The 14,545-nt window shown below is 42.9% G+C and overlaps 1 protein-coding gene across 1 annotated transcript in view; it reads right to left on the bottom strand.

The window, feature by feature from the left end:
• The window catches only part of LOC311112832 (adipose-secreted signaling protein-like), a 31,314-nt gene extending 17,811 nt beyond the window's left edge, over positions 1-13,503 (bottom strand). Inside the window, exons 1-2 of the mRNA XM_084155966.1 lie at positions 13,354-13,503; positions 5,482-5,582 (exon numbers count right to left, since the gene is read on the bottom strand). Coding sequence (XP_084012092.1) covers positions 5,482-5,500 — 19 coding nt within the window. The 5' untranslated portion in view covers positions 5,501-5,582; positions 13,354-13,503. The remainder of the gene's footprint in view (positions 1-5,481; positions 5,583-13,353) is intronic.
• Between the last annotated feature and the right edge of the window lie 1,042 nt (positions 13,504-14,545).

Raw genomic sequence — 14,545 nt, forward strand, 5'->3', positions numbered from 1 at the left:
ACTCCACCAATCAGGCCTTTATGGTAGAGTGGCCAGATGGAAGCCACTCCTCAGTAAAAGGCACACCTGTTTTTGTTTTGTTTTGTCTTGTCATTATGGGGTATTGTGTGTAGATTGATGAGAAAAAAATAATTTTATCCGGTTTAAAATAAGGCTGTAACGTAGCAAAATGTGGAAAAATTAAAGGGGTCTGAATACTTTCCGAATGCACTGTATATAAAAAACATTTTGTAAATTTTGCCGACCCAAGTGGGGTCGTGACCCCGACTTTGAATACCACTGCACTATAGGAAGATAAAAATGGGTCCACTTCGTCGGTAATATGGGTCAGATCTTTTGACCTGGTTAGTCTAGAGGCAAGCCGTTTTTGCTGTAATGGTGCAACTATGATGCTAACGAATCTGTACTCGCTAGTTTCTCTAGGGCCCTCGGAAACAACAGTACAACCGATATGTTTACATATCTTGCACTACTCATCTCATATGTATATACTGCATTCTATTCTATAATATTCTACTGTATCTTAGTCCATGCCGCTCTGTCATTGCTTGTCCATATATGTATATATTCTTAAATCCCATTCCTTACTAGTTTTGTGTGTATTGGGTATATGTTGTGAAATTGTTAGATATTACTGCACTGTCGGAGCTAGAATCACAAGCATTTCGCTACACCCGCTATAACATCTGCTAAACACGTATGTGACAAATAACATTTGATTTGATTTACAGTGAAGCCTTATCGTTACAACAATTATAATCTGGGAGATTTTTTTTTATAGTCGCACAGCGCTCCCAAAATAAAAATCCTAGTCGCACAGCAAAATATTTTAGTTGCATATGCGATCAATTTGGTCACACTTTAGAGTCCTGAGTGTGAGTGATGCTGATGTATGAGGTGAGTCGGAGTAGCTCTCTGTCCACTCCAGTCTGAAGACTATCTACTATGCTACACTAGTTGAGAGGATTTGTGGATTCAGACAATGCTGAGAGAGATCCACAGCCTTTCAAACAAGACCGTACGTTAATCCACATTCTCTGGACACTAGCCCAGACAGTGAACTGCACTGGACACTGTGCTGGCTAGCTACCAGGCCTGGGTTCAGATAGTATTGGTTTTCTTTCAAATACTTGGAAGCATTTGATTGAGCCTATTTTGGAGAGTCAGGTGGGTAGCCCGGGCAGGGTTTGCACTTTTCCATTGATTCTATAGTGCCAGGCAAACTCAGTCAAGTGCGGCTGAAGTGTTTGAAAAAAAAACATATATATATACACTATTTGAACCCAGGTCTCTTAGCTGCTGAACATCCCAGGCCTGTTACATATACTACAGTGCAGTCTACAGTACAGGAGCTGGCTTCTCTGTCTGGTTGTCATAATCTCGCTCTCTTTTTCCCCTTTCTCTCTCACTCTACATCTGTCGGTCTGGGTCTGGATCATCGTTTCTCTCCTAGCCTCTGTTGTATATTAGATTACTGCATGGGTCTACCTCGCTCTCTAACCTGTCCTTTCACTCTATCCCCTCCATCTTTGTCACATGTCTATGTCTCTTTCTCTGCATGTCCATTGTTCTCCCCCCCACCCCCGGCTGTCTGGTTCTCTCTGGAAAGGAGAGGCAGGCAAGTCAGTGCTCGGCGCTGCACAAGACTTTAAACAAAGATCTATCACTACCTTTCTCTGATAACCATGGTAACATACTCCATTAGGCTTGTATCTCCATGTTCAGTTCCCTCTTCCACCCCTTGCTCTTTCTTTCTCCCCCCAAGGACCAAATTAAAAACTCTCTCTCACACACACACTCTCTCTCTCTCTCTCGCTCTCCCTCTCTCTCTCACTCCCCTGTGAAACTGGCTACATCCCAGACACATGAAAAATACATTGAAGTGAAAACAAATAGGAAGTAAATCGCCACTCTCATTCAGTAGCCTAATCAACGTGAGAACAAAGACCCAGGGAGAGGGGAGCACTTTGTGTGCAGAAACAAAAGCCTCCAATCGCCACTGGGGATGTATTAATGACAGTGAAAAAACGTGTTGAGTCACACTTTTAGTCTGTCTCCCAGGTGCTGTTCTCTGGCTGTGTTTCTATGAGGCTCCCTGAACACTTCCTGCTTATCCTTCATGTGCAACATATTCGTTCACACTGAGACACACACACACACACACAATTCAGACTCAATTCAATCAAGTCCACATTGTGTTTTTGCACATGTTTTGCCTAGAATCCCCTAAAAATACATTCTTCCAAAGACTATAAATTGATGCTTCTAGTTCTGAGAATAAGATGTAGTATGTGTGCATTGTAAACAAAGACATTGCATACATACAGTGGGGGGGGGAAGTATTTAGTCAGCCACCAATTGTGCAAGTTCTCCCACTTAAAAAGATGAGAGGCCTGTAATTTTCATCATAGGTACACGTCAACTATGACAGACAAAATGAGGGAAAAAAATCCAGAAAATCACATTGTAGGATTTTTAATGAATTTATTTGCAAATTATGGTGGAAAATAAGTATTTGGTCAATAACAAAGGTTTCTCAATACTTTGTTATATACTCTTTGTTGGCAATGACACAGGTCAAACGTTTTCTGTAAGTCTTCACAAGGTTTTCACACACTGTTGCTGGTATTTTGGCCCATTCCTCCATGCAGATCTCCTCTAGAGCAGTGATGTTTTGGGGCTGTCGCTGGGCAACACGGACTTTCAACTCCCTCCAAAGATTTTCTATGGGGTTGAGATCTGGAGACTGGCTAGGCCACTCCAGGACCTTGAAATGCTTCTTACGAAGCCACTCCTTCGTTGCCCGGGCGGTGTGTTTGGGATCATTGTCATGCTGAAAGACCCAGCCACGTTTCATCTTCAATGCCCTTGCTGATGGAAGGAGGTTTTCACTCAAAATCTCACGATACATGGCCCCATTCATTCTTTCCTTTACACGGATCAGTCGTCCTGGTCCCTTTGCAGAAAAACAGCCCCAAAGCATGATGTTTCCACCCCCATGCTTCACAGTAGGTATGGTGTTCTTTGGATGCAACTCAGCATTCTTTGTCCTCCAAACACGACGAGTTGAGTTTTTACCAAAAAGTTCTATTTTGGTTTCATCTGACCATATGACATTCTCCCAATCCTCTTCTGGATCATCCAAATGCACTCTAGCAAACTTCAGACGGGCCTGGACATGTACTGGCTTAAGCAGGGGGACACGTCTGGCACTGCAGGATTTGAGTCCCTGGCGGCGTAGTGTGTTACTGATGGTAGGCTTTGTTACTTTGGTCCCAGCTCTCTGCAGGTCATTCACTAGGTCCCCCCGTGTGGTTCTGGGATTTTTGCTCACCGTTCTTGTGGTCATTTTGACCCCACGGGGTGAGATCTTGCGTGGAGCCCTAGATCGATGGAGATTATCAGTGGTCTTGTATGTCTTCCATTTCCTAATAATTGCTCCCACAGTTGATTTCTTCAAACCAAGCTGCTTACCTATTGCAGATTCAGTCTTCCCAGGCTCGTGCAGGTCTACAATTTTGTTTCTGGTGTCCTTTGACAGCTCTCTTTGGTCTTGGCCATAGTGGAGTTTGGAGTGTGACTGTTTGAGGTTGTGGACAGGTGTCTTTTATACTGATAACAAGTTCAAACAGGTGCCATTAATACAGGTAACGAGTGGAGGACAGAGGAGCCTCTTAAAGAAGAAGTTACAGGTCTGTGAGAGCCAGAAATCTTGCTTGTTTGTAGGTGACCAAATACTTATTTTCCACCATCATTTGCAAATAAATTCATTAAAAATCCTACAATGTGATTTTCTGGATTTTTTTTCTCATTTTGTCTGTCATAGTTGACGTGTACCTATGATGAAAATTACAGGCCTCTCTCATCTTTTTATGTTGGAGAACTTGCACAATTGGTGGCTGACTAAATACTTTTTTTCCCCACTGTAAACATTGCCATGTCGGGGTTGGATTGCCAGGTCTTATTATCTTGTTGCTATGGGGTTTCCTGTACCCTTCTCGCCCATCTCTTCTTTAAATTACACACACTTACTAAGTAAGCATTTGTATACTGTAGTGATGTTATAACATAGTGGGGAGGGGGAGAGCAAGAGAGGGAAAGAGAGGGGAGGGGGAGAAAGATGGAGAGCGCCTCTACCATATTCGTGCCAATACCTCCCGTCTCGCTGAAACAAAGCCTCCGAAAAAAAAGACAAATCTATTACAGGTTCAAGCATTGAAAAATTAATCGCATTAAATCTGATTTAGTTGAACGATTTCCTGAGGACAGTGTGCTGTTTGATCAGAGGAAAGCCTGATTCAGGTGGGCTCCCTGTTTGATGTAATATGTGTGCATTGTAAACAAAGACATTGCATACATAAACATTGCCATGTCGGGGTTGGATTGCCAGGTCTTATTCTCTTGTTGCTATGGGGTTTCCTGTACCCTTCTCACCCATCTCTTCTTTAAATTACACACACTTACTAAGTAAGCATTTGTATACTGTAGTGATGTTATAACATAGTGGGGAGGGGGAGAGAGGAAAAGAGGAAGCATGATTTGGGGGTTTTCGGTTACTGGCCCAATGCTCTAACCGCTACGCTGCCTGCTGCCCCTGGCTTGGAGACAGTTGAAGGGAGTGGCTGGAGAGTTCTATGAAGACTGATGGAAACCTGATCCAAACATCAACAATGTCTGCCAACCCTTGGGAGGCTATAGGACAGGGGTAATCAACTAGATTCAGCCGTGGGACGATTTTTTCTTGAGCGGATGGTCAGGGGGCCGGAACATAATTACAAATAATTTGTAGACTGCAAATTGATCACAAGAAACCCAAACAGATATAATAGTTGACTAAAACATAATCATTTCAAATCTTGCTTACATTTGTATACAATCACGTGTCTCTATTATGCGTGAGAATACATGGGAACAGATTCCCAAAATTTAAATCACTTGGACCTGATTTCCGGGTGTTTTTACAATCTTTTATGTCCAACAATAAAAATAAAATGTAAAAACCACCCGCGGGCAAAATTCGGACAGTTGGGGAACCCTGCTATAGGGGTTGTTTCTGGACAGGGTCCATGTGGAGGAAGAACAAGCTCAGGTAATAAAGCATGATGTACTACAGTACCCATAATGCTCTGTAACCATATCAGTTTTTATCCACCTAAAGACGTTCCTAAGCTAACACTATGGCAGGAGTAGGCAACTAGATTCAGCCGCGAGCCAATTTTTGGTCGGAGCGGATGGTCGGGGGGCCAGAACATAATTTAAGAATTTGTAAACTGCAAAATTGGCCACAACTAAGCCCAAAAAGATATTGCATTTGAAAATAACTATACATTTCATACCTTGAACACATTGAGACATATGAGAGCTGTACTGTGTTTTGAATTGGAAGACATTTTAGAAATACCCATTCTTGCGTTGAAAACCACATAACAGGGGAAAAGGGACAAGAGCCTCTACAACAATACAATAGAAAAAGGTACTTACTCTTCCTAGCAGTAGCCATGCCAGGGTTGGTCCAACACAGACACACACAGAACCCACCCGTCACAGCCTGGTCATCTCTATGGCCCAGCCTCAAAACGACCCTGAGAGAGACACACGAGAGAGAGGGAGAGAAACGAAAGAGAGAGCGAGAGAGGGGATAAAGCAGAGGTTTCAATGATAAAGGATTAACAAAATGAGGGAGGGCAATGAAGAAAGAGCTTAAGAAGCTAAAGAAAGGAGAAAGTGACATAACCGTAATGAAATCAGGAAATAAATACTTCTGAAAGACAAGCTGGTATTTGTCTTTAATAAATCCTAGCCCCAGGTTACTAACTCTGTTCAAACGACGGCACCCAGCTGTGTGCCAGGCTCTATCGCCAAGGGAGAGCGGAGGCTCCCGACTGACTTAAAATAAAGAAAAACAACAAACAAACATTCAAAGAGGATTAAATTAAAACCAAGGAGTGTCAGATGTTTATTTTAACATTTCAGGGAACCTCACAGGTTTCTGTAAAAGAAAGGACGAAATATAACCCTAACAAAAATCAAGAAGGGAGGCGTCTTTAAAAGGTTGTTGAAAGATGCAGCACTCCTAGTGATTCCAATGACGTCAGGTGAGGGTCATAGGGCGATGTTGAAATACTACGAAAAATGACAAGTTCCTCTGACTGTAACTGTGAAACCACTGGCCTGAAAATAATGGATAGGTGACCACTGACAAGTGGCAAATTGGGTGTTTCACCATATTGCTTTTGCCTGTTCAGTCCTTTCAGATCAGTCAGTAGCTAAAGAGACAGACCATTGGATTGTCCCTTGGACGTAGCCACAATTGGAAGAGAACCAAAATATGTGCTTATTTACAATTCACCTTTTTAATAAATACAGTGACGGGGCCTCCCGAGTGGCGCAGCGGTCTAAGGCTAGAGGCGTCACTACAGACACGGGTTCGATCTCAGGCTGTATCACAACCAGTCCCATAGGGCGGCGCACAATTGGCCCAGCGTCGTCCGGGTTAGGGGAGGGTTTGGCCAGGGGGGCTTTAATTGGCTCATCGCGCTCTAGCAACTCCTTGTGGCGGGCCAGGCGCCTACAGGCTGACCTCGGTCGTCAGGTGAACAGTGTTTCCTCCGAAACATTGGTGCGGTTGGCTTCCCGGTTAAGCGGGCTGGTGTTAAGAAGCGCGGTTTGGCGGGTCATGTTTCGGAGGACGCATGACTCGACCTTCGCCTTCCGAGCCCGTTGGGGAGTTGCAGCGATGAGACAAGATCAAAATTGCGGAGAAAAAAGGGGGTAAAAAATAAATACAAAAATTATAATTATATATTTATTTTTAATACAATGCCTTCGGAAAGTATTCAGACCCCTTGACTTTTTCCACATTTTGTTAGGTTCTAAAATTACAGTTTTTTACCCCTCATCATTCTACATTTGACATTTTTGTCATTTTAGCAGACGCTCTTATCCAGAGCGACTTACAGTTAGTGAGTGCATACATTTTCATACTACACACAATACCCCAAAATGACAAAGCAAAAACATGTTTTTAGAAATGTTTGCTAATTGATTAAACATAAAAAAACGTAAATATCACATTTACATAATTATTCAGACCCTTTACTCAGTACTTTGTTGAAGCACCTTTGGCAGCGATTACAGCCTCGAGTCTACTTGGGTATGACATTACAAACTTGGCACATCTGTATTTGGAGAGTTTCTCCCATTCTTCTGTGCAGATCCTCTCAAGCTCGGTCAGGTTGGATGGGGAGTGTTGCTGCACAGCTATTTTCAGGTCTCTCCGGAGATGTTCGATCGGGTTCAAGTCCGAGCTCTGGCTGGGCCACTCATGGACATTCAGAGACTTGTCCCGAAGCCAATTCTGCGTTGTTTTGGCTGTGTGCTTAGGGTCGTTGTCCTGTTGGAAGGTGAACTTTCCCCCCAGTCTGAGGTCCTGAGCACTCTGGAGCAGGTTTTCATCAAGGATCTCTCTGTACTTTGCTCCGTTCATCTTTCCCTTGATCCTGACTAGACTCCCAGTCCCTGCCGCTAAAATACATCCCCACAGCATGATTTCTCTGACATGCACTGTCAACTGTGGGACCTTATATAGACAGGTGTGTGCCTTTCCAAATCATGTCCAATGAATTGAAATTTACCACAGATGGACTCCAATCAACTTTTAGAAACATCTCAAGGATGATCAATGGAAACAGGATGCACCTGAGCTCAATTTCGAGTCTCATAGCAAAGGTTATGAATACTTACGTGAATAAGGTATCTGTTTTTTATTTTTAATACATTAGCAAAATGTTCTAAATACCTGTTTTCGCTTTGTCATTATGGGGTATGTGTTTTTTTGTTTTAATCCATTTTAGAATAAGGCTGTAATGTAACAAAATGTGGAAAAGGTCAAGGGGTCTGAATACTTTCCAAAGGCACTCTAAATAAGCATTGAATAATGGATTATGTAAGTGATCTACTACAGCGAACATTTTGTATGCTATAGACAGGCTTTTACTATGTCTTGTAGTCAAGTTCTTAGTTATTTTTACCACGGCAACAGAGGCCTGATACGTTCCAAGAGGACTTCCGCTCCCTGACACATTTAACCATTTGGAACAGTGAGTAAGAACAACTCCCTCTCAGGAGTCAGGGACCCCAGAACCGCTTTAGGTTTGAACCCAGCTGTCTTTAGGTTAAAAAAGCCTGGGAAAGAAACGATTAAACCCACTGACACACCCTCCTTTTTCTACTGCAAAAGAAGGAAGAAGCATCCTAGAGGGAGGTGATTAAAAATATGGCATGTCCATTAACAATAATGCTGGCACACATAGATTGCCTTGTTTCTTAACTCATGCCTGATTTGCAATATAGGGTCGAGCCAAGCTATACTGGGCTAGCCTGGTTATCCACCAAAGCTGCTGGAACCATGCATTGTGAAAGGAAAACATCAGAGCCAGCATGGTGCTGTTCAGGTCGGCCCTAAAGTGCGAATTAGACAAGGCTGTCTAGGCTATAACCTAACTCAGTGTGATATGTCGGTTGGTAGGCCTACTCATCTGAGCATCAAATCAGGTCACTGACTGTCACAATAAAAAAAGTAATATGAAAGGCTACTCAGGGGACTAGGACACAGGTTCTTCTTTCAGACCCAGAAGGTTCTATCAGTCACAAACGTTTGTGACCGCCCTGAAACCACAGGGTGTTTAGAGGGAGGGATGGGATGAGATCTAGTGCCAAGATCATGAAACAGTTGAGAGAAAGAAAATAAAACAAAACATGGAACCCTCTGGGTATGAAATTGGGACCCACAGCCCCCAACCACAGGTGTGCTCAGGGCTGTGAGATTATCATCTTCTAAAACGCCAACTGCCAAGATGAAATAATGCTACAGATGAGAGAGAAACGCTTTAGAAACTAAACTGCAATAACATGTTATATTTACATCTTTGTCTTCAAATACTTGATTTATGCATCCAATTTAAAACATTCCTTTTGAAACCCTCGCCATCGTTCAGTGCAAGCAGAGATTTGCCTTCCCTGCGGCAGGAGACATTCATATTTTAATAAATTAACTATATGCAATGTGGTTAGCCTACAACATCCACACTTTAATGTAGTTTTCACCAGTAACCTAATTTGTAGCCTATTAATATAGGCTAGATTAGGGGTAGGCAACCCTGGTCCTGGGTTGCCGCAGGCACTTTATGTTTTGATTTAACAGACCTGGAAGTCCAGGTGTGTTGAATTTAGGCAATCACTGAACTGATCAATTAGCTCAGTTGGCCAGCTGTGGTGCCTAGTTGGAACAAAATCTAATTCAAATCAAATGTTATCTGTCACGTTTTGTAAACAACAGGTGTAGACTAACAGTGAAATGCTTACTTACGGGCTCTTCCCAACAATGCAGAGAAAATAAATAGAAAAATAATAACATGAGGAATAAATACACAATGAGTAACGATAACTTGGCTATATACACGGGGAACCAGTACCGAGTCGATATGCAGGGGTATGATGTAATTGAGATGGATACACTACCAGTCAAAAGTTTGGATACACCTACTCATTCAAGGGTTTTTCTTTCTTTTTACATTGTAGAATAATAGTGAAGACATCAAAACTATCATGTAGTAACCAAAAAATGTTTTTAAACAATCTAAATATATGTTATAATTGAGATTCTTCAAATAGCCACCCTTTGCTTTGATGACAGCTTTGCACACTCTTGGCATTCTCTCAACCAGCTTCATGAGGTAGTCACCTGGAATGTATTTCAATTACAGGTGTGCCTTCTTAAAAGTTAATTAGTGGAATTTCTTTCCTTCTTAATGCGTTTGAGCCAATCAGTTGTGCTGTGACAAGGTAGGGGGGTATACAGAAGATAGCCCTATTTGGTAAAAGACCAAGTCCATATTATGGCAAGAACAGCTCAAATAAGAAAAGAGAAATGACAGTCCATCATTACTTTAAGACATGAAGGTCAGTCAATACTGAACATTTCAAGAACTTTGAAAGTTTCTTCAAGTGCAGTCGCAAAAACCATCAAGCGCTAAAATGAAACTGGCTCTCATGAGAACCGCCACAGGAATGGAAGACCCATAGTTACCTCTGCTGCAGAGGATAAGTTCATTAGAGTTACCAGCCTCAGAAATTGCAGCCCAAATAAATACTTCACAGAGTTCAAGTCACAGACACATCTCAACATCAACTGTTCAGAGGAGACTGTGTAAATAAGGCCTTCATGGTTGAATTCCTGCAAAGAAACCACTACTAAAGTACACCAATAAGAAGAAGAGACCTGCTTGGGCCAAGAAACATGTGTAATGGCCATTAGACCGGTAGAAATGTGTCCTTTGGTCTGGAGTCCAAATTTGACATTTTTGGTTCCAACCGCCGTGTCTTTGTGAGACGCAGTGTGGGTGAACGGATGATCTCTGCATGTGTAGTTCCCACCGTAAAGCATGGAGGAGGTGTTGTTATGGTGTGGGGGTTTCTTTGCTGGTGACACTGTGTGATTCATTTAGAATTCAAGGCACACTTAACCAGCATGGCTACCACAGCATTCTGCAGCGATATGCCATCCCATCTGGTTTGGCCTTAGTGGGACTGTCATTTGTTTTTCAACAGGACAATGACCCAACACACCTCCAGGCTGTGTAAGGGCTATTTTACCATGAAGGAGAGTGATGGAGTGCTGCATCTGATGACCTGGCCTCCACAATCCCCCGACCTCCACCCAATAAAGATGGTTTGGGATGAGTTGGACTGCAGAGTGAAGAAAAAGCAGCCAACAAGTGCTCAGCATATGTGGGAACTCCTTCAAGAAAGTTGGAAAAGCATTCCAGGTGAAGCTGGTTGAGAGAATGCCAAGAGTGTGCAAAGTTGTCATCAAGGCAAAGGGTGGCTATTTGAAGAATCTCAAATAACATATTTTGATTTGTTTAACACGTTTTTGGTTACTACATGATTCCATATGTGTTATTTCATAGTTTTGATGTCTTCACTATTATTCTACAATGTAAACTTCTTCCCATAGAGTTGATCAGGCTGTTGACTGTGGAATGTTGTCCCACTCCTCTTCAATGGCTGTGTGAAGTTGCTGGATATTGGTGGGAACTGGCTCACGCTGTCGTACACGTTGATCCAGAGCTTCCCAAACACGCTCAATGGGTGACATGTCTGTTGAGTATGCAGGCCATGGATGAACTGGGACATTTTCAGCTTCAAGGAATTGTGTACAGATCCTTGTGACATGGGGCCGTGCATTATCATGCTGAAATATGAGGTGATGGCGGCGGGTGAATGGCACGACAATGGCCCTCAGGATCTCATCTCGGTAGCTCTGTGCATTCAAATTGCCATCGCTAAAATGCAATTGTGTTCGTTGTTCATAGCTTATGCCTGCCCATACCCTAACCCCACCATGGAGCACTCTGTTCACAACGTTGACATCAGCTAACCGCTCGCCCACATGCTGTCTGCCATCTGCCCGGTACAGTTGAAACCGGGATTCATCCATGAAGAGTACACTTCTCCAGCGTGCCAGTGGCCATCGAAGGTGAGCATTTGCCCACTGAAGTCGGTTACGATGCCGAACCGCAGTACTGTAGGCAGTCTCATCATCGTCGTTGGTAATCAGGCCTACTATTGATCGTCATCTGCAAACTTGATGATTGAGTTGGAAGCGTGCGTGGCCACGCAGTCATGGGTGAACAGAGAGTACAGGAGGGAAGGCGGTTGTGTGGTTGCCTACCGTCACTACCTGGAGGCGGCCCGTCAGGAAGTCCAGGATCTAGTTGCCGAGGGAGATGTTCAGTTCCAGGCTCCTTAGCTTAGTGATGAGCTTGGAGGGCACCATGGTGTTGAACACTGAGCTGTAGTCAATGAACAGCATTCTCACATAGGTGTTCCATTTGTCCAGGTGGGAAAGGGCAGTGTGTCATCTATGATCTTTTGGGGCGGTATGTGAATTGTAGTGGGTCCAGAGTGTCTGGGATAATAGTGTTGATGTGAGCCATGACCAGCCTTTCAAAGCATTTCATGGCTACAGATGTGAGTGCTATGGGGCGATAGTCATTTAGACAAGGTTACCTTGGCATTCTTGAGCACAGGGACTATGGTGGTCTGCTTGAAACATGTAGGTATTAGAGACTGGGTCAGGGAGAGGTTGAAAATGTCAGTGAAGACACTTTCCAGCTGGTCAGCGCATACTCTGAGTATGCATCCTGGTAATGCGTCTGGCCCTGCGGCCTTGCGAATATTTACCTGTTTAGAGGTCTTACTGACATCGGCAACGGATAGAGTGATCACACAGTCGTCCGGAACAGCTGGTGCTCTCATCCATGGTTCAGTGTTGCTAGCATAGAAGGTATTTAGCTTGTTTGGTAGGCTTGCGTCACTGGACAGCTCGCGTCTGGGTTTCCCTTTGTAATCCGTGATAGTTTGCAAGCCCTGCCACGTTCGACGAGCGTCAGAGCCAGTGTAGTAGGATTCGATCTTGGTCCTGTATTGACGCTTTGCTGTTTGATGGTTCAGGATTGTAGCAGGATTTCTTATATGCGTCCGGATTAGTACCTGCAGCACTCCTGGAACAGGGATGCCTACCCCTGGGCTAAGTTGATGTAAAGGTTTTGAGGAAAAAAACTCAACACTTAGATATGGTAGCATATACATTTATGTAAAAATGTGAATGCCTTGTAGTTGTAGTGCATCCTATAAACTACTAATACAGTATTCTATTCAAACCAATATCATAATGAGAGAGATTACAGTGCAAGCTGCACTCAATGTCACATTTTGCAGTGGACATAGCATGACACCAAGAGTGCCATATGCCAACCGAGACAGTTTACTGTAGACCCCCCTAGGTTCACGTTTTGGTTCATGCTCTAGTACTACACAGCTGATTCAAATAACCAACTCATCATCAAGTTGATTATTTGAATCGGCTGTGTAGTGCTAAGGCAAACCCCAGAACCGAGTTTGGGAAATCCTGCTCTGGGCTCCAGTAAGCTGTCTCGGTTGGGGGCAGGAACAAATCACTTATGCTATAAGTGACTCTACTGTGGATTCTATAAAGACTTTCTCTCACTAGCTCAGTCTACTAGTTAACTGATCCATTTGGTAGATTTACGTTGCTAAGTTAATGTAGTTAAGTGCAACAGTAAAAACCTCGCATTTCTGCACAAAGTTTAGCCGATAGTCTGATATTTTGAGAATGTGCGACTACGTCATGTAACGAGTTTGAACCTGCTTGTCTCGACACTTGCTGCCTCGTTGCCCTCGCAGTATAATAATACAAAGTTACAACTGTGCTTAACGCTCTGGCAACTGTAGCAAATAGCGTGGAAATATTGCTCACCAAGAACTCACCTTTCTTGCAATTGAGGCTAAATGCACACGCTGCAGCCAGGTAGTGTACTATTGTCGGTTGTATCCAAGTCACTGATAGGCAAAGGAATATAGGACCTCCGAAAATGAATAAACAGCAGGATGAACGCCCACCGTTCCCCCTTGGTCACCACTAGTTACCACAGTCACAAAGTCCTTACTCGCCTATTTCTACAATTAATCTTCTTAAAATCTGATTTTGAATATAACCTTAACCCTAACCTTAATCACACTGTTAATTGTATGTCTAACCTTAAATTAAGACCAAAAAGCTAATTTTTGTAACCAATTTTGAGTTTGTGGCTGTGGAATATGACTTTGTGGCTGGGTTATTTAGTGGAAACCACTCCCCCTTTCGTTGGATTAATTTCTACAGCCAACTTCCCCCTTGGTCACGTGATTTACTATCCAATTTTGGAGATCTAAATTACAGCGTTTGGCAATGTTGTTTATATTCGTGTAAACGATCAAATGTTTAACTCACATAAGGCATGTCTACATTAAGAACTGTCACAGACGCCTGGGTCGATAACTGAGTACGTTTCAGGGGGTTTTCTCCTTCCACTCACCACTAGGCTACATTCATGTTATGATGTCGCCACTTTGTGGCCACTTCACGTGTAGCTGAAGTGAGGATGAGATTCAGCTACTCTTGGAGGACAGCGGACGTTAATTATTATTATTATTATTATTATTATTATTATTTATTGATGTATTTATTTTTAACAACGCGTCTCTGCTCTTGGCCTTCATCAGATTTCACAAATAGAAAAAACGTTGCGCTTTTATACATTTCCAAATGACATCCTATGGGCTCAGGGACCAATCACAATGAATAGCCTACAAAACAAAACATGATCAGTTGCAGAAATCTGACCAATTGTATTTGACATCGGCTGATCAGATTGTGATTACATGCAGTGTTGAGTAATGGGATATGTAAACACAGCCTGTAGCTGCACTTACCTGACAGCCAGGTGTCATTTGGCTAAATAAATGTAACCAGTTGAGACAAAAAAATGACAGAACTTTCAATCATCATGAGAGAAAGCGCATTTCATTTCAAGTAATAATATGCTACATTCTCGTCGAAAAAGGACAACTGAAATGTTAAATGGGATAGGTTAAATAATAGTTTAATTGAGGATATTTACATGTGATAAACAGGACTTAA

Source organism: Coregonus lavaretus (genome assembly GCF_964263955.1).
Source record: "Coregonus lavaretus genome assembly, chromosome: 39".
NCBI classification, from domain to species: Eukaryota; Metazoa; Chordata; class Actinopteri; order Salmoniformes; family Salmonidae; genus Coregonus; species Coregonus lavaretus.